The sequence below is a fragment of the Chrysemys picta genome, chromosome 9 (assembly GCF_011386835.1).
Source record: "Chrysemys picta bellii isolate R12L10 chromosome 9, ASM1138683v2, whole genome shotgun sequence".
In the NCBI taxonomy this organism is placed as follows: domain Eukaryota; kingdom Metazoa; phylum Chordata; order Testudines; family Emydidae; genus Chrysemys; species Chrysemys picta.
In genome coordinates, this window is record NC_088799.1 from 86,013,337 (window position 1) to 86,033,075 (window position 19,739).

Below are 19,739 nucleotides of genomic sequence, written 5' to 3' on the forward strand. Positions count from 1 at the left end.
CCAAATCCCCTAACTGGCGTTGGAGAGCTCAACCAGCATGCTTGCACCTTCATTGGCTAAATTTCAGGGTACCAAAATGACTAAGATGGCAAACCATAGCCATGCCTGTTTGTGATGCCATCTTACTGTTCTGAGCTACTAAAGATTTGAGATCTAAGTATCAATATGATTTCTTGCAGCAAAGCAGCTACTTCAACAGTTTCAGTCCAAAGACTTGGCAAGTTGACCAGAGAAGGAACAGTAGCAACTCTTTTTAGAGCTAGAGTTGATAAAATCTAAATCTCTACTCATCTTCATTGAAAGCCATTAAATTTGCCACAACTAATCTTCCTTTTTCAAGCAGAATAATCCTATAATCTAAGCAAGATGTTGCAGAGGTACTGAAGTGATGTACTAGCTTATCCTGCTATGAGTCTGAGTAATTATATTCTTGAGGCATTTTCCATAAAATCAACAAAACAGATACAAATTAAAACAAAACAAAAAGCCACTGACTTCTGTGGTTTAGAATTTAAAGTTAAGATTTTCTAGTCCGAGTAGGGGATTTAAAGACAACCACTACCCATTATTTTAAAGTCTCATCTTTAAAGGTCTCAAAGTCAAGTCTTTACCATTATAAACTGATAAGGCTTCGTTAGAGCCTCCTACCCATCAAAGGGCCTAGAAGTTCTGAAATAATTCTAGAGAATCAAAATTTATCTAGTTTAACTATAAACAACTCTGAACTGTTTGTACATTCTGAATTAATTCTAGGCCATGTCCTCTAATATCTGCTTACACTAGGACTATCCTTATAGAATTTGACAAACGTTTCGCAGTGCAGTTGCCATTCTTTGTATGCTATGGCACTGAGGTGGTGGGGGTGGGGCTAGGGGGAAAAAGGAGAACATTGCAAAAAGTCACCCAATTAAAAAACGTTAAACTCCTTTGTCCAAATAGGGATCGGTAGCATGTCCTACTGGAGGGATGTCTACTTTCAGCAATTACTAATCTTCAATTAGCAGCAGCTAAATTTAGAGCAAAAGAAATTTAGGGTATTTTAAAAACCCCTAATGGTGGAAAGCACTTTTTCCCTGAGGCTGGTGAAGAGGAAACTATTTTCCAGAGAATTTTACACAGGGAACCTTAATGAAAATTCTCCCAAAGGGACATACCCTAGGGAGTATTCACTGCAGTTGTGATGTCAAGCTGTGTCAGCCCATCAATAACCAATACACGCTCAAAGCTTTAGAAGAAAATGGACCAACAGAGAAGGTATAAAATTATTTCAAAATGAATGAATGTGGATTTCTTAACACAAGCCTCTTAATCTACTTCGCAGGGACATTAAGGAGGGTTTTTTGGTCAGAAAAGAAGACTCATTTCCATAGGTTAGATGCTTTTTTGTTTATTTAGTGCAAGTCAAACACCACTTCTACCACCATTTGTGCAGGGTGACTTTCATGAAGCAAGGCTCTCTCACAAATACAACCGTATACAGCAGAACATGACAATGCCGAGCACTCTCCCACCTTCTAACACCTCAAGACTATACTAAACAAAATTAAACAGAGAAAGAGCAACTATTACAAATAAGTAGTTTCTATTGGAGAACACACCTGGCTGATATGTTTTGTTCAGAACTGAGAAAAGCAGCCTATTTCAATAGTAATGACTTTCCTCAAATGGACTGGGACCCAACCTTTCTCCTGCTTAAGTAATGAAATAGGTTACCATTACAAGCAAACTGGTAAAATATGTAAGATACATCATTTTCTTGTGCAAGAGTAACTCCTCCATACATTGTACTTGTTGATGAAGGTAAGTGATAATTTATATATACTGGCATGAAAGACAAATTGCATTGTTATATATTATGTACAGTTGAATATAAGCTTCGTGTTCTTTGCTATACAATAGTTTTACTTTCCAATATACGCTACTAAAACAACAGTTTTACCATTAATATAAACCAAAAGAGAAACATGTAAATGAAACACACAAAACAGCTTACCAGCCACTACTGAAACAATACTAACAGAGAAAACAAGAAAACTTTAGTGCAAGAAGTGAGTTTACATCACTTGGCCTTACATACTTTGAGGTACATAATGTGATACAGGATTAGGTGAGGTAACATAGCTGACTTGATGCAACTGTCCAGGATTTACAGTATTATGAAGCCGTGAAGAATTACCATATGATGGACTTGCAGGATGCCAAGGGCTAACATAATGATAGGCAGGTACTAAAGAGATGCAAGAGTCAAACCCAGGTAATGGTGGCTGGCCATAGGGATCTGTCACTACTGGATAATATACTGTTCCATGGGATGGAGGTGGAGGCTCTACATTTTGGAAAGTACCTGAAAACACATAGATGACATATTTTAACATTCTGGCCATTTTTATGCAAAAATATGCAGTCCTTCATTACAACTAAAACAATTGTAGACCCTGACAACACAGAACTTATCTCGATAAATAACAATTTATGCCCATATGATGTGTACACTGACAAGGAGACCATCTCGGCTCTTTAATAAGTCTGGAAGGCAACCTGCTCATTCACAGATGTGTCCCATGTCTGTTTAAGTGTTCATTGCCTATTGATTGTATTTCATTTTGTTGAGGCTCAGAGGAAGGGCAAATTCCCTTTTGAACTTCTCTGGTGGGCAGTAGGGGATTTAAAAAACAAAATGAAAGAACACCTCTCTTTGTAACCTCTGACCAGATACCATGGTGATGGATATGGGGTAAAGAAACTTAATAGAATAGCAACAGAGGGTCCTGTGGCACCTTTGAGACTAACAGAAGTACTGGGAGCATAAGCTTTCGTGGGTAAGAACCTCACTTCTTCAGATGCAAGTAATGGAAATCTCCAGAGGCAGGTATATATCAGTGTGGAGATAACGAGGTTAGTTCAATCAGGGAGGGTGAGGTGCTCTGCTAGCAGTTGAGGTGTGAACACCAAGGGAGGAGAAACTCTGTTTCTGTAGTTGGATAGCCATTCACAGTCTTTGTTTAATCCTGATCTGATGGTGTCAAATTTGCAAATGAACTGGAGCTCAGCAGTTTCTCTTTGGAGTCTGGTCCTGAAGTTTTTTTTGCTGTAAGATGGCTACCTTTACATCTGCTATTGTATGGCCAGGGAGGTTGAAGTGTTCTCCTACAGGTTTTTGTATATTGCCAGATATCAGGAATGGCAATATACAAAAACCTGTAGGAGAACACTTCAACCTCCCTGGCCACACAATAGCAGATGTAAAGGTAGCCATCTTACAGCAAAAAAACTTCAGGACCAGACTCCAAAGAGAAACTGCTGAGCTCCAGTTCATTTGCAAATTTGACACCATCAGATCAGGATTAAACAAAGACTGTGAATGGCTATCCAACTACAGAAACAGAGTTTCTCCTCCCTTGGTGTTCACACCTCAACTGCTAGCAGAGCACCTCACCCTCCCTGATTGAACTAACCTCGTTATCTCCACACTGATATATACCTGCCTCTGGAGATTTCCATTACTTGCATCTGAAGAAGTGAGGTTCTTACCCACGAAAGCTTATGCTCCCAGTACTTCTGTTAGTCTCAAAGGTGCCACAGGACCCTCTGTTGCTTTTTACAGATTCAGACTAACACGGCTACCCCTCTGATACTTAATAGAATAGGTTATAATTGCAGCAAAACTGCAAGCCGGTGTAACTGTCATTGATCAATTAATAGTTTTGGCAAGATACTGTGACAAAGATATGCCAGTTTCCACCATTTTTACTCAATTAGCACAATATCAGAGACTTTTTAATGAGGCCAGACATCTGACCTTTGACATCTTCTACTCATTTAACACAGCCCCTTCCCTCCCTCCCTCCCAACTCCAAATAAACCTATATACCTCTTACAAAACTGTTGGGTTGAGCTAAGTGTTGCTGTAACTCAGTGGGTAGGCAAGCTATGGCACGTGTGATTTTCAGTGGCACTCACACTGCCCGGGTCCTAGCCACCAGTCTGGGGGGCTCTGCATTTTAATTTAATTTTAAATGAAGCTTCTTAAACATTTAAAAACCCTTATTTACTTTACGTACAATAATAGTTTAGTTATACATTATAGACTTCTAGAAAGAGACCTTCTAAAAACGTTAAAATGTGTTACTGGCACGCAAAAACTTAAATTGAGTGAATAAATGAAGACTCGGCACACCACTTCTTAAAGGTTGCCGACCCCTGCTGTAACTTCATACACAGTGGAAGAGAGAGCCAGCGATAATGGCTGTTTAGATAGCCAAGACATCTAATAGAGTCCACTAACCATGGTTCCAGTATTCCTTTTTTAAAAAAAAAGGACAAAGGAAAAAGCTACTAGTACTCAAAATGTAGGATTTGTTTTTTTAAAAATACAAGCATCATTTTCGTTTGCTGTGGGTCAGCCAAAAAAAAAAAAAAGTAAACTTTTTAAACACTCAACCTCCCGCACAGCTTTGGGAAAAAAGCTTTCTAGAAAAGCAGCTCGTCTTCCAAGGTAGAGCCAAAAATATTATTTGTGTTTCTTGATGGTGTTACCTAGCCCTGAATATCAGCAATTCTAAATCACAAACTTAAGTAATATATTAGAAACAGCAGACGCCTAACCCTAAGATAACCTATAAAGGAGCAGGGCTCACATAGTCAATTTTGATTTTTTTCCCCAGCATCTATCCCTGGCTGTGGATAATGAACAATCATTTTTAAAATGATACAAGACTATCTCCTGTCACCCACCTAGACAGATCATACACTATCCTCATTTTACATCAGTACTCTATTTTAACCCTCCCTACACACACAAGTTTTCATCAATTCCAGAGGCCATTATATGCAATTCATCATTTGTCTCATCTAATGGGAAATGTAAACAGGCCCATTACACTACTCCAGTGAGCTACAGCAGTTAGTCACATTGGTCTGCAATTTCATTTGACAAAGCAAGGAAAAAGGACCATATCAATTATGTCGTGTCAACTGGTAAATCAACAATAGGATGCCCATTTCTACTTAATGGCTCACACTCGCATACAAAAATGGTCAGCCTAAAATACTAACCATTTGCTGTTTCCAGGGGAACTTGCCGGACATCATTCCTCCCAACGTCAGTGTACAGCTGAGGTACTGACTGATCCACCATGGGGGCAGGCTCAGTGTATGCTGAGTAAGCTTCTACAGGTGATGGCGGCGGTACCTGTTGCATGTACACCATGGAATGCCAATAGCTCTGATGGTAATACTTAGGAAATTCAAAGTAAGGAGAGAAGTTTTATGGTCCGTGTGCACTTTCCTCCCCCAACCTCAGTAGCACTTAATGTTGTACACAAATTATATTTTGCAGACTGCCAGAAAGTCACCAAAACACCCCCCCCCAAAGCACTTTTCTTAACTGTATTTATACCCTCCTGAAGAATTAAAAGTGTTAAAAACATTAACATACAGGAAGAGAAGGCATTTTGAGGAATTTCTACTGCAGAAGAGGCTGGCATAGGTGTTAGTTTGCAACATATCAGTATTATCTATTCCATCAGAATCAGAGGGCAGATGCAATTCTAGTACAGTAACTCCTCACTTAACATTGTAGTTATGTTCCTGAAAAATGCGACTTTAAAAAAAAGGATGTTAAGTGAATCCAATTTCCCCATAAGAATTAATGTAAATGAGGGGATTAGGTTCCAGGGAATTTTTTTTCCACCAGACAAAAGACTTGTGTATGTGTGTGTGTAATTAATTTTTTTATATACATATATACACACACACACACACACACACAGTTTTAAACAAACAATTTAATAGTGGTACACGGTGATGATGATTGTGAAGCTTGGTTGAGGTGGAGGAGTCAGAGGGTGGGATATTTCCCAAGGAATGCCTTACTGCTAAATGAACTAGCAATTGACTGAGCCCTCAAGGGTTAACCTTGCAAAACTCTACAAGGCAGCAGGAAAGGAGGGAGGGCAGACAGACAAAAAATGCACATTTCCCCTTTAAGTAGCTGACCCCAGGCTTAAGTACACTGCCTTGTTAATTAAATCAGCTTACTGAGACCTGAGACAGCAGCTACTGCCTAGAAGCTCCCTCCCTCGTCGTGTGTCCCCCCGCCCCGCTCTATGGAAGATGGGGTAAGCGGGGTGCAGGAGCAGGGGGGAGGAGGAGACTCCCTGACATTAGCCCCCTTTTTCTCTCCCTCTCCCCGTACAGCAAGCAGGAGTCTCTGGGAGCAGCTCCTAGGCAGAGGGTAGGAACAGCACATGGCAGTGGGGGGAGGGACAGCTGCTTCACAGGGAACTTAGGGGAATGGGGAGCTGATAGGGGGACTGCTGGTCCACTCCGATTCCGAGCCCCCACCAGCTAGCTGCAACGGGTTGCTCTTCCTGAAAGACAGGCAGCTGCCAAACGACTTAGAAGGGAGCATTTCACAACTTTAAACGAGCATGTTCCCTAATTGATTAGCAACTTAACATCGAAACAACGTTAACCGGGACGACTTTAAGTGAGGAGTTCCTGTACTGGAGTTCCCTCCTGCTGAGCAATAGCATCTCATACCACCTTTTTTGGTGTGCCACATACTAATAAATATAGAAAAGGTATTGCCAGTAATTTAGTCTCTATTAGTAATTTCTATAATGTAGAATGTCTTATTGCATTCTGTAAGGTCCTTATCCGGACAGGTGCCAAGAACCCTCTATCATCATAGGGTGGGTGGTAAGGGCATAGAGTCGGTAGGAACCCTGAACACTGGGGCCCCATACCTAGATAATAATGCTCAAGTTTCACCCCTGGATTATTAATAACTCTAAAGTCAACTAGATCACATGGCTGTTTGAGCATCAGCTGGGAGTGAGGAGTTACCATGGACTTAATTGTTGTAGTAGAGATCAAAATCTGGCACCTGGGTTCTGTTCCTGCTGACTTCCTCAATTGTCTTGGGCAAAACACATGGAACCCAGAAGAATTTTCCCACTGATTTCAACAGGCACTTGACCAGGCTCTTAACCTTGAACTTCTCTGCTTTACCTACCCTTTCCATATAGATGGTAAGAACAAGGATTTACCCATCCATCTGCATAAAGCCACCGATATGAAACTCACTACATGTAGATGCTCTTTATGAGCTTCACAATTTACAACTCAAACTTCCTGCACTGTAAATTTAGTCTCTTCCATGCACACATGTACGTACTAATAGCCAAGTGCACAGGAAGCAAATTCAGAACACTTAAAAGCCCTGTTCAGACACATCAATGCATCTGTCAAGACAGGTGATATTGTACAAGCGGTTTACCATACCATATCTGACAAGCACTTACCTGCAAGCCCAAATTAAAATAATACTGCAATACCTTTGTATCTGAAATTAGAAAACATACTATCATTGAGGATTGTGGACAAAAACCACCCAGAAACAGTCCTCTGTTTGTGGTCTTGTTAAAGCTATGTAAATGAATAAAAATAAAATTGTTCAATCAGACAGCAATTCTTTTTCGGAATGTATTTTTAGAATACAGAATCTGACTATTTTCAAAGGTGATATTCTTGAAGTTAGCACACGTGTAAACAATGTAGTTTAGCGCAATAAAAACTGGATTAAACATTTTGACAAGTAATACATTAACAAGTAACATTAATAAGCCCAAACTAAAATTAATGTATTGCTATAAATTGTTTGTTCAATGATGCTCTTCACAGAATGACTATAATCCATCAACTTATTACAAATCTTAAAACAAATGATGATATATTAAAAAGTATAAATTACTATGGCCTAGCTTTCCAGAAGTGACTAGCTATTTTGGGCACTCAATAGGGCCTGATTTTCAGAGGTTCAGTATTCAAACACTTTCTGAAAATCAAAACCTAACAAAGTTTGTCAAATTAGGCAACCAACATTTAAGGCCCAAAACAGTCATTTTTGAAAACGTGGACGTAAAATTTATGTTGGAAGCAACTTCCAAAAGATTTGTAATTTAAATTAATGTTTTTACATATTAACTAATTTGTTTCTTTGGGCAAGGGGGATAATTGTAGGAAGTGTTGCTATGCATGTACAACAGAATCCTGTTTTATTTGATCCTCCATTACCTAGTTCTCAGGATATGTCTACACTTACCGTGGATTGATGCTGCGGCAATTGATCCACCGGGGGGATTGATTTAGCGGTTCTAGTGAAGACCCTTTAAAATCGACCACAGATCACTCTCCCGTCTACTCCGGTACTCCACAGAACGAGAAATGTAAGGTAAGTCAATGGGAGAGTTTCTCCCATTGACCCAGCTTGGTGTAGACACTGCAATAAGTCGACTTAAGCTTTGTCAACTCCAGCTACGTTATTCATGTAGCTGGAGTTGCGTAACTTAGGTCGACTTAACCCCATAGTGTAGACCTGCCATCAGTGTTAACAGGACAACCAGCACACACAGGTCCATAAGGGGGAAATGTCTGCTGTGGCCACTAGATGGCGATGCAGCATTGTACTTTCCCATTCTCCAGCTTATCCGGATTTTTGATTATCCGATCTGGCCCTGATCCCAATTAGAATGGATAAACGAGGTTCTGATGTACTCTGCTTTACTTCTGTTAAAACAGTACTTTAGACACAAGAGTCTTATGAAATGTCAGCGGACGTGAGTGTGTGGACCTGACCTGAAGAAGAGCTCTGTGTAAACTCGAAATCTCTCTTACCAACAGAAGTTGGTCCAATAAAAATACATTACCTCACCCACCTTGTCTCTCTAGGAGACAAGGTGAAAGTTCCTTATTATGGACTTCCAACACCATGCACACAGAATATGAAATCCAGAATTTAGCATGTATCTGATCACAGTAAAAAGGTATGGAAAGATGCATCCATTATCTGATATTATTGGCAGATACTAGATTACAGATTGGTTAGGTTTGTTGCCAACAATTATTTACTGATAATTTTTTACTACCACAGATAGATTTAAGACAGAAAGTGACATTCTATGGGAAAATTGCTTCACAAAATGTGGCTCAATGAAACTAAATTTTGCATTCTATGTAATGCAAACAACGAAAAGGTCACTAAAATACTATGTTCCCAAACTGATTTGACTGATAAGCATCTTCTCTGCAAACAAGAATACTACAGACCTTTCTCCAAGGGCCTGTGCTCCCTCCATTTTCACTATGGAAAGACAACTGCATAATGCTAGTCTGGAAGCATGCAGAGGAGGAAGGAGTACATTGCAAGCTGCCTTATCATAAACCAGCAATAATTCATCTGCAGCCACTCTACACATACAGAAGTGCATATGGTTATGGCATGTATGACAAGGCCCCAACAGCCAAAACTGAATACTGTCTCTACCCATTATTAATTCCTGCTCTGCAGTTGTTACTCTGAGGCACCAAGATTTGCAGGGCTACCAAGATATACGTGCTGCTAAGGGAAGTGGGGACCTGCAAGTAGCATGGTGGGGCAGCATTCCACACAGTACCAAGATTCGTTGTAAATTAGGATTCCCCCACGTCTTCTAGCTCTATGCAATAAAAAAAGCATGCCACCTATCTCTCTACACAGACGCTGACACCTGGAAGGATAGAATGCATCCAGTTTTCTGCACTCGTCCAACTTCCATTTTCCAATTTATTTGCTTCCTTCCCAGGGAAGAGATAATATAGTCCTGGGCAATTATATGGTATACTAAGGAGTAATCCCAAAAGCGAGGATGACCTTAAACTGTTCACCAAGAATTAATCGGATTTTGAACTCAAACATACCTCTTCTTCCCAAATGTTAAATGGTCTAGAATATTCAAATTTGCAATTCTGGCAGGAATACACAGTTTTTTGTTCTACAGTGCAGTTTTGGAAATGGGTAGGAGCAACAGTAAAACATGAGATTCTTGGCTGGTCTCACTGACTATATTTCAGAGAGTTAGGGAAAGAAATGGGTAACTTTAGTTCCAGATTAGGGGCCTACATTAAAGTTAAATGAAAATTCCTTCTAGTCTCTCAGCCCTCTACAGCAATACAGCAAAGAAAAAAGCTATAGCACTTATCTGAAATAGACAGATGCTTTGTGAGAACAGGAGAGTATTACCAGCTCAGATCTGCAGGGTTCTTCACTGCATGCCAACTTGCATAGCACTTGGTTTATTGTGATTTGCAGCAATCAGGATGCTATTTCTCTGTGCTTCACACACAATCCAGGAAAATAGGCAAAGAGGAAAGGGAGGCAAAGCTCCATATGGACTCACTAAAAACAGGTAATCTCAAGATATTCACACATTACTGATTATTTTAAGAAAATGTCAACTACTGCTTCTGTTCCCAATCTCTAAAAGTGACCTGAAAAAGTTCTACACCTCCCACATTTTCAGAAATATTAGTGGAAATCTGTTTGGGCAGGACCATGGGGCTAAAAACCCCACTTAATTTTGTACTTCAGGATTTCATTTTATTAGGGTTACCATAATCCAGCAATCAAAAAAGAGGACGGGAGGAGCCCCGCCCCTGTCCTCCCCTAGCCCCGCCCCATCCTGCCCTAGCCCCGCCTCTGCCCCTCCCACTTCCCCCCCTCAGAACCCCCAACCCTCCCCCCACTCCTTGTCCCCTGACTGCCCCCTCCTGGGACTCCACCCCTACCTAAGCCTCCCTGCCTCTTGTCCCCTGACTGCCCCCTCCTGAGACCCTCCCCCCATCCTAATTGGCCCCCTAGGACTCTACCCCCTACCTGTGCCCTGACTGCTCCAACCCTTATCCACACCCCCACCCCCAGACAGACCCCTGGGACTCCCATGCCCCATCCAACCACTCCCCACCCCCTGACAGCCCCCCCCAGAACTCCCGACCCATCTAAACCCCTCTGCTCCCTATCCCCCGACAGCTCCGATCCCTCTCCCCACTCCTGCCCCCTGACAGCCTCCCCCAGAACTCCCAACCCCCCCCCCCTTGTCCCCTGACTGCCCCCTCCTGGGACCCCTGCTCCTAACTGCCCTCCAGAACTCCACCCCCTACCTAAGCCTCCCTGTTCCTTATCCCCTAACTGCCCCCTCCTAAGACCCCCCCCAAATGCCCCCCAGGACCCTACCCGTACCCTGACTGCCCAAAACCTTATCCACACTCCCACCCCCAGAAAGCCCCCCCCGAACTCCCGACCCCCCCCCCGTCTCTTGACTGCCCCCTCCAGAACCTCCCTGCCCCTTCTCCGACCCCCTGCCCCCCTTGTTGTTGGCCTTTCTTCACCTAATGTCTGGTGAACTTGCTCAGAAACTGCCTGAGCTGCTGGGCAGCAGCGGGGGAGGAGCTCCAAACTGCCGGAGCCGATCTGCGATGCAGGGAGGGAGGGAGGGAGGAGGAGCTCTCTCTGGCTGAGTGTCGGAGCCCCATGTAAGTGACACCGTCCGGCCGGCAGCACTGTTAGCCGCGCGTGCTCTGCATGGGGGGGGGGGGGGGGGAAGTCTGGACATTTACAAATTCCCCCTGGACGCTATTTTTAGCTTAAAAAGCCGGACATGTCCGGGGGAATCCGGACGAATGGTAACCCTAATTTTATTGATATTTACAGGGTTTTGAGACTGTTTAGTTTTTTAAAAAGAAAGAATTAAAACCTGACCATGGAATGGAATGAAAGATGGTTAGTTCCTCCACCCCCACTAGGGTCACCCCTCATTATTTGACATTTCAAAACAGACCATAATCTATCCAGTTATCTGTTCTACGTATGCATGAATTCTTCCCCATCCCTGCAGGCAATGAGTTTATGCCCTGAGGGCCATCCTAGTGACACTGCTTTGGCTGTGACAATGTTAACCATAACAATACTGAAGCATTAAAGTATGCTGAAAGAGCAACATAAATGCTTTCTCTATAGTATCTAGCAGCAGACTCATTCATATTTAGGGTAAATTAAAAAAAAATCTAATTTTACTTTTCAATTATTATGCAAATCTATGCAAAATAAGCATCAGTTCTAAGCGCTGAATGGAGCAGCCATTACATAGTGAAGATAACAGAACATAAGACACTAGAAGAATGAAATGACAGGCTAATACTGAAGATAGATGTGGAGAAATTGGAAAGGGTCCAAAGAAGAGCAACAAGAATGATTAAAGGTCTTGAGAACATGACCTACGAAGGAAGGCTGAAAGAACTGGGTTTGTTTAGTTTGGAGAAGAGAAGACTGAGAGGGGACATGATAGCAGTTTACAGGTATCTAAAAGGGTGTCATGAGGAGGAGGGAGAGAACTTGTTCACCTTAGCCTCTAAGGATAGAACCAGAAACAATGGGTTTAAACTGCAGCAAGGGAGGTCTAGGTTGGACATTAGGAAAAAGTTCCTAACTGTCAGGGTGGTTAAACACTGGAATAAATTGCCTAGGGAGGTTGTGGAATCTCCGTCTCTGGAGATATTTAAGAGTAGGTTAGATAAATGTCTATCAGGGATGGTCTAGACAGTATTTGGTCCTGCCATGCGGGCAGGGGACTGGACTCGATGACCTCTCGAGGTCCCTTCCAGTCCTATAATCTATGATTCTATGATTCTATGATAGTGATGTCCATGGAACACTGGAACAGCAGCAAATGCAGGAGGGGGCCCATTTTTGTTTACGATGCTCTTTTACGTTTACAGAAACCAGAATAGTAGTCAGTAAAATATAGCCACAATGTGACACCTGCCAAACAGAGTAGCTGTGAGGCTAATGAGCTTCATATATAAATACAAGACAATCATAGTCACCAAGAATTTAGCATCACCTTACAAGACCTCAAGAAATAGTTTTCTGGATAAGAGTTTTACTAGTGCAGTCTCTGATCTGTCTGGAATGCTAATGCAGGGAGGGAGAAACTGTCTCAAACACAGGACTCACAAAATAACCAGACATTGACAACTTCAATAAATATAATGGTGCATGCAGGAAGAGAGTGCGCATGCAAGCATCCTAAATTAACTCTGTGGGGAGGGGAATCCAGAACAGATTCTGAAAGTTCAAAGAGACGTGGATGTATGAAACAGTCATTAAAGAACACTTGGGTCGCTCTCGGACTCTTGCAGTGACTACCAACCTACACCAAGAGGAACACTCGTAACATGCACATCTGTTCAGTCAAGCTTTAAACAAAAATAAATAGAGCAAAACCACATTTTTTTTTCTGTTTTGTCCTTTAATAGTGCTAGCTGGAATCTGTGAATGAGACTGAATGAGCTGTAAAAGGAAGTGAGGAGTTTTTACATTTCAGCAACTGCAGGGATGGCAGAGTAAAGGTGTGCGGGTTAGCAGGATGTATTGGGACACTGTTGAAAGAGGGAAGAGTTAAGGTTACAAGAGCCACCTTAACTGCACATTTCCTGGTTTTCAGACATTTGAGTTTTGCTTAAATTTAATGTTTTGCAAAGGGATGACACGCCAACCAATATTAACTCTTTTTTCATCATTTTTTGCCACCGAATTTCCTAGTTGTTTTGTTTTCATTTTTTTAAACAGGAAAAAGATATATTATAGGCAGGAGTTAGTAGTCATTTAGGCAGTGTCTGTATCATGCCCCCCAATCTGCATACCAAGCCAAAGCAGCCTGCAGTCAGCAAGCCCCACTTCAAGGGGTACTCTTCACTCTCCTGCAAACTTTTGCATCCTCGTGAGCCAGGAACCACCCAGGATTCATAAGCTGGCAATCTTGGCAGTGCATTCATTTCTTTTCCCTCAGCAGTCAAAGTATCGGTGCTGTCAGTTCCAAACTTCCGCACGACATGTCTTTGGAAACACCACATTAATCTGCCCCCAAAATAAATTAGCCACCTCTCCATACACCCCAGGGGCTAGTAAGATACAGATGTTCTCAAACAACCAGAGAGCTGCCCATCACCCATGCATATTGCCCTCCGCAGCTGCAACCCCTTTCCCTCGTCCCATTCCCCACCCCCGCCACAGAAAATCCTCTGTCTCTAGCGCTATTGTTCCCAACAACATGAACTTTGGTTAGACCAGCAGCTATTTTGCTGTGTTCACAGTAAACCGCCTCAAAGTAAAATCCATGCTGTAATATAACAGACAACCTGTAGCAAGCAACATGAGATATTAAATCTTTATTGCACAGGTGTAGAAAGGTTCTGACTAGAAACATCCGTGACAGGCTGCTCAACAAGGGCAGTGGCATCCGCATATTCCCTCAAACTACCCAGGCAAGCATGAAGTGGGTGCTTAGAAACCTTCTTACCGTTCATTTCCTCACTGGTGCATATGCACTATAATCCTTCCAGGCTGCACATTTATGTAGGTGAAGTGAACGTGTTCTTAAATGCTGTTCACAGTTTGGGCCTCCCAAAGACTCAGTGGCTGCCATGCACTATCGTGGGTAAAAACTGATGGATTGAGACCATTCTGACCCACATCACATCAACAGTTTGATCTCTAAGTCTACACACAACCTCCCCCCCTGCCCCGAAAAACCACAACCCACCTAGAAACTTTCACACTTCACAGGAAGAATTCACACGTCAAATTTCTAACCCGCTCCCCCAAATCCTTTGATTATATTCCTCTTAAACTCAAGTTGCCACCCACAACTCAAACTGTAGCAACCTCCAGTCACTCAGTTCAGAACGCCCTTTGTCTTTGGTGGGGGCTTGTAATTAACTTTTCCTTAGTTAATTGAAGGGTGAGTTCAACAGACATCAGGAGGTCTGATTCAGTCAGTCAGTCATATCACTCAATACAAGGCAGCAGAAGAAATCCGGTTTTTGGGTGGGAGGGGCTGCTCTTTGGGAACGCCTGGGTTCAATGACCCCAAATTTGAATCACGAATGCTACTGCCACGGAGGCACACCAAATTTCAAAGCAATCCAATTAGCCATTCAAATTTTACAGTACTTACAAGAGTCGAGCTTTAGAGCATATAAAATGGTGGTGAGAATGGAAACCCTCTAGCCATATTTCTCTATTGGTTCATGCATAGTGTGTTAAAAAAAAAAAAAAAAGGAAGATGTTTTCTTAACTAGAGCTCTCAATTTGGGTCATCCAAAGATTTAGCGGGTGCCATGCACTATATTGGGTAAAATTTGAAAGACAGACCATTTTGACTAATGTCATATCAATAGTTTACTCTCCAGCCCTGTGCAAATAAATAAAAACCACACACCACCACGTAGAAATTTTTTTAAAATGACTATTTTGGGAAGACGTCTCTGGAACCCCTGGCTCCAATGGCTTCAAATTTGGGTCCCCTACGCTGCCCTGCACCCTCCAGAGGCACATCAAATTCAAGTGACTCCAACTAAGCACGTCCACTTTGGAGGACTTAGAAAGCTTGACCTATAAACAGAAGTTGGGGCACAAGCTTAACTATAAAGGCACTGCCACACCAATATAATATTTGTGTCACTCCCTGCTCACAGACCTATAGATGCCTTAATGAAAGCTTCATAACCATTACAAACTAAGGCAACATGCCCACTTACCACAATACTTAATATTAAAACTACACAGGACTCATTTGTAGTCCTCTCCCCTAAAATCCATACTAGACACTATATTAAAAAAAAAAAAGTCTGGAGCCTTTCCCCAAAGGAAGCTCAAAAAAAATTCTGTGGAGTGGTTGAACTGGGAGAGAAATACAGAACTGCTGGCCCTCTATGGAAAAGATCTTTAGCTCATATCTGCTCCAGATTCTCTTCCGCACACTTAACACTTGATTCTATAAAAGTGCTGAAAACCCTTAACCCTCCATTCCTTTTTTCTTCAGCGGGAGTTAAAGGACACAAGCAGCATGGGCTTGATTCTGTAATGTACTGCAAAAGGACAAAGCAAACGAGAAGTTGAAATTCAAGACTGCAAGAAGTGAAAACAGGACCTCAGAGGGCACTTGTCCAAGAGGCAGCCACTCCAGATTGTAGAACATGGACACTGCAAAATATGGCAGCATGACTGCTCAACACTTGTCAAACTGCTGCAAAGGACAGCTCAGAAAAAGTATATTATAGGGTCAAGTGGCCTGAAGGTCCCAGTGCACTAGAACGGGGCCTGAATGCAAGAACCAGGAGAACATTACATTAACAGCTCTCTCAAGATGAAAGAGCCACTCTTGACAATTGCCTAAAGCAGACTCCTCCCCCTAGGTCTGTTTCATTGTCAAAAGTGGCTGCCAGATTGGGAAAACAACCTAAAAAATTAAGTTGCTTCCCTAGATAGCAATATGTTGAGATAAATAATATGAAAGCCACATTTACTGCCAGTTCACCTTCAGCTCTCAGTCTTCATAGAGGGCAGTCTCTCTAGTAGAGACCAAAGTGACAGAATTTCTGATGTAAAGTACTAAAATGTCTTTGAAATTCAGGGACAGCTGGAAGAAGCTGCAGACACAAGAAGTTGTGTGACCTGAACAACATTAGATAGTTCAATACATTGCAAAGATAGATCTGGGTGCAGCATCATGCCGCTTTCCCTACCAAAACCTCAATGGAAGCACAGAGATAAAATTGGATACTGTTGAATGAGTTCAGCGGTATAAACCTATACTATTGTCATCTCCTGTATCAGAGGAATGTTACCAAGGTAGCCATAGATGTAACATATCCCAGGTTCCCAGTGTATTTATTAAAAATCCAGCAGAAAAAAATGAGGACACCAACCCATGAGCAGAAATTTTCTATTCGAATAAAATCAAATAAAAAAAATTAAAAAAACCCCAAAGCTGCTAGCTAACTCACACTGTTGCTCTCTAGAGAACACTCCGGCTCACCTCTAGTTTGGCTTCATTACTGCCAAAAATAGCCTCCCCTCTGTGCTCACTACCAGTCAGAGAAGGCAGAAATAACTGTAGCTATTGTATGTGCTGCAGTATCAGCGTACGTACAGCTATAGCCAGAATTCAAGTCACACCCTTCGCCCATGTGCCTGCATTTTACACACAGCTCTAGCTTTCTCCAGCCTATGTTCTTTATATCATGAGAGTCAGCTGGTCTGTATCAAAAGGACAGGCAGTTTGATTGACAGATTTTTCTTCTCTAGTCCCTTCCTCTGAAGGCTTAACCTCTGTGCAGCCCAAAACAAGACAAGGCAGGACATTATCAAAGGATCGTGTAAAAAGAGTAAGAGAAGAGGGAGGAGTTTATTTAAACTGCCCAGCCTATATACTCAGATGATAAAGGAATTCTTTGACAAGACACATTGTGTCTCAGCTCATCATCAGCTTCATTAGCCTCCAACTGTAGATATACATGGTATACGGTATATAGCACAAATGGGCATCCAGAGGGTTTCCATATATGCTGAACAGCTTGCCATTGTGCTCACACCCTTGGTAATAGGACTGTGAGGCATTTTGCCAATGCCAGAGATTGAGGGCAGGCCATTCATTGGATTAGCAAGCATTATGTATTTCTGACTTTGTTTTGAGAGGTATGGAGAGGGCAGGAGGGAGGAGAGAGATATTTATTAGGTACTAACTCCAAACATAAAAAGAGTATTTTGTATGTCATTTACCAAACTGCTCAGTATAATGTGATCTCGCACAGTTAATGGAAATTCTCAAGACAGGACACAGCAGACTGATGTAAACATTACCACTTAAGAAATGAAGCCAGAAGATGCAAACCACTGCCTAAAACTTGAAGGCTGATGCCAAAACTTTATGTTCTCTTCATGTTTACTACTGGTAGTAAGGTTTTTTTTGTTTTGTTTTGTTTTTTAATATCTGAAAAAGACATCAGCATAATCAGGGACAGGAGCATGAACATGCTGTATACTGGGAAGTATATACACTCCAGTTGATAAAGCCATAGGATGAAATCTGGGCTCCACTAAAGACAATGGCAAAATTCACATTGATGAGGCCAGGATTTCCCCTATATTATACTTTACTCTCAAAATTATGGCAGGAACATTAACTTATTCTTCACTGGCTTCTTATGTGGAACAACAACAAAAAAATCACAACAGAAAACAACTCTCTCAGCTGAAACAACTCCGGGCTTCCCATTATTTCTCCACAAGTTAATTACTTCACTGAATCTTCCATAACACACTCCTGAGACCTCTGCACAAGCTTCTTTCCAAATTGTGAAATTAAGCATACCCCAACCCCATAACCAACCTTAATAGTCCCTTCTCTTCTGCATCATCTGTACAGAGTCGTGTTTCCTCACTACAAATATTCTCTGTTAAGCTTGTTGTAGGACAGTGGTCACCAACTGGTCGATCACGATTGACTGGTTGATCCTGGAAACTCTCCCAGATTATCACAATCTCTGGCCGCTAAAAGTCCCTGGTGGCACAGTAGGGCTGCCACTAAGCCAGGCTCCCTGCCTACCCCGGCCTCATGCCACTCCCAGAAGCAGCCAGCATGCCCCTGCAGCTCCAGGGGGTGGGGTGGGGTGGGGTGAGGTGAGGGGACAGGAGTGTCTGCACACTGCTCTTGCCTGCAAACACCGCTCCCACAGCTCCCATTGACTGGGAATGGGAAACTGTGGCCAATGGGAGCTGCGGCGGTGGTGTCTACATAGAAGGGCAGTGCGCGGAGCCACGTGCCTCCCCCCCCCCAGGATTCACTGGGACACATTGGCCCCTTCCGGGAGCAGCGTGGGGCTGGGGCAGGCAGGGAGCATGCCTTAGTCCCACTGCGCTGCTAACCAGGAGCTGCCCGAGGCAAATACTGCCTGGCGGGAGCCCACATCCCAATCCCCAGCCCCCTACTGGAACCAGCACCCATACCCCCTCATGCACCCTGAACCTCCCCTCCCCCAGCCCTGAGCCCCTTCCCAGAGCCAGCACCCCAAACCCCCTCCTGCACCCCAACCCCAGGCCCAGCCCAGAGCCCCCTCCAACACTCTGAACCCCTCGCCCCAGCCCAGAACCCGCACCCCCTCCCGAACCCCAATCTCCTACCCCAGCCCAGTGAAAGTGAGTTAGGATGGGAGAGAGCGAGCGACTGGGGGGGGAAGTGGGGGAAGCGGGAGAATGGAGTGAGCGGGTGAGGGGTGGGGTAGATCCTGGGTTGCACTTAAATTTAACAAGTGATCTTGTGTGTAAAAAGATTGTATATCCTACAGCAGTGGTCTCCAAATCAGGAGAGCGCCAGCTGACACAAGGGAAAGAGCACAGTGTTGGAGAATGCATCCCTCTTACCTCGAGGTAGATCACTGCCGCTGGGATCGCATGAGTAAGGCGGAGGAATGCTGCTACTATCTCCCACCTCGCTGACAGGGGGAGGGGGAGCTGGATGATATGGGTATGGAACTGACGGAATCACTACTATGTAAAAAAAAATTAAAAAAATTAAAAATAAATTCAGTCTTGAATCAGATTTTCAACAGTTTTAAAACAAGTGAGCTACTAGCCAGTGCAGTTAGTATGAACTGCCATCATGCTCTCTAAATGTATAGTTATCAGCTTCTGTTCTAAGGATTTAGCATTCCTTCTGGACAAATTAAAAACATCTTTGGGATTTTTTAAAATCTCCCTTTTGTCTTATGGTTTGCGTAGTTAAATTCACTTCGGTTTGAAATGTATTACCTACTCTTATTACAGTCAAGACAAGAGACATGACTAACTCAAACAACTTAATAAAAGAAATTTCTGCAGTTTATTTTGTGCATTTTTAAGGCTTCCTAGTGGAAGTTAGGTGCCTAAATACCTTTAAGGATGTGAGCCTTTGTGTATAGTCAGCTTCACTTCTTCCCCTGCATAGTCAGTTACTGTAGTTCGTTTCCCCACAGCCACAAGGGATGGCATAAGCAGCCGTTTTTTTAAAAAGTTAGGGAAGTGTGATTATGAAAGTCAAAAA

The 19,739-nt window shown here is 42.7% G+C and overlaps 1 protein-coding gene across 3 annotated transcripts in view; it reads right to left on the bottom strand.

Moving 5' to 3' along the window:
* Positions 1-1,367: 1,367 nt before the first annotated feature.
* The window catches only part of LOC101934505 (putative bifunctional UDP-N-acetylglucosamine transferase and deubiquitinase ALG13), a 45,589-nt gene continuing 27,217 nt past the window's right edge, over positions 1,368-19,739 (bottom strand). The window contains exons 21-24 of one of the 3 annotated variants that reach the window (XM_065557261.1): positions 19,082-19,204; positions 7,308-7,348; positions 5,056-5,236; positions 1,368-2,344 (exon numbers count right to left, since the gene is read on the bottom strand). In XM_065557261.1, coding sequence (XP_065413333.1) covers positions 2,070-2,344; positions 5,056-5,236; positions 7,308-7,348; positions 19,082-19,204 — 620 coding nt within the window. In that variant the 3' untranslated portion in view covers positions 1,368-2,069. Of the gene's footprint in view, positions 2,345-5,055; positions 5,237-7,307; positions 7,349-19,081; positions 19,208-19,739 lie in introns of all 3 variants that reach the window. The other 2 variants (XM_024106773.3, XM_065557262.1) reach the window with 2 other exon arrangements.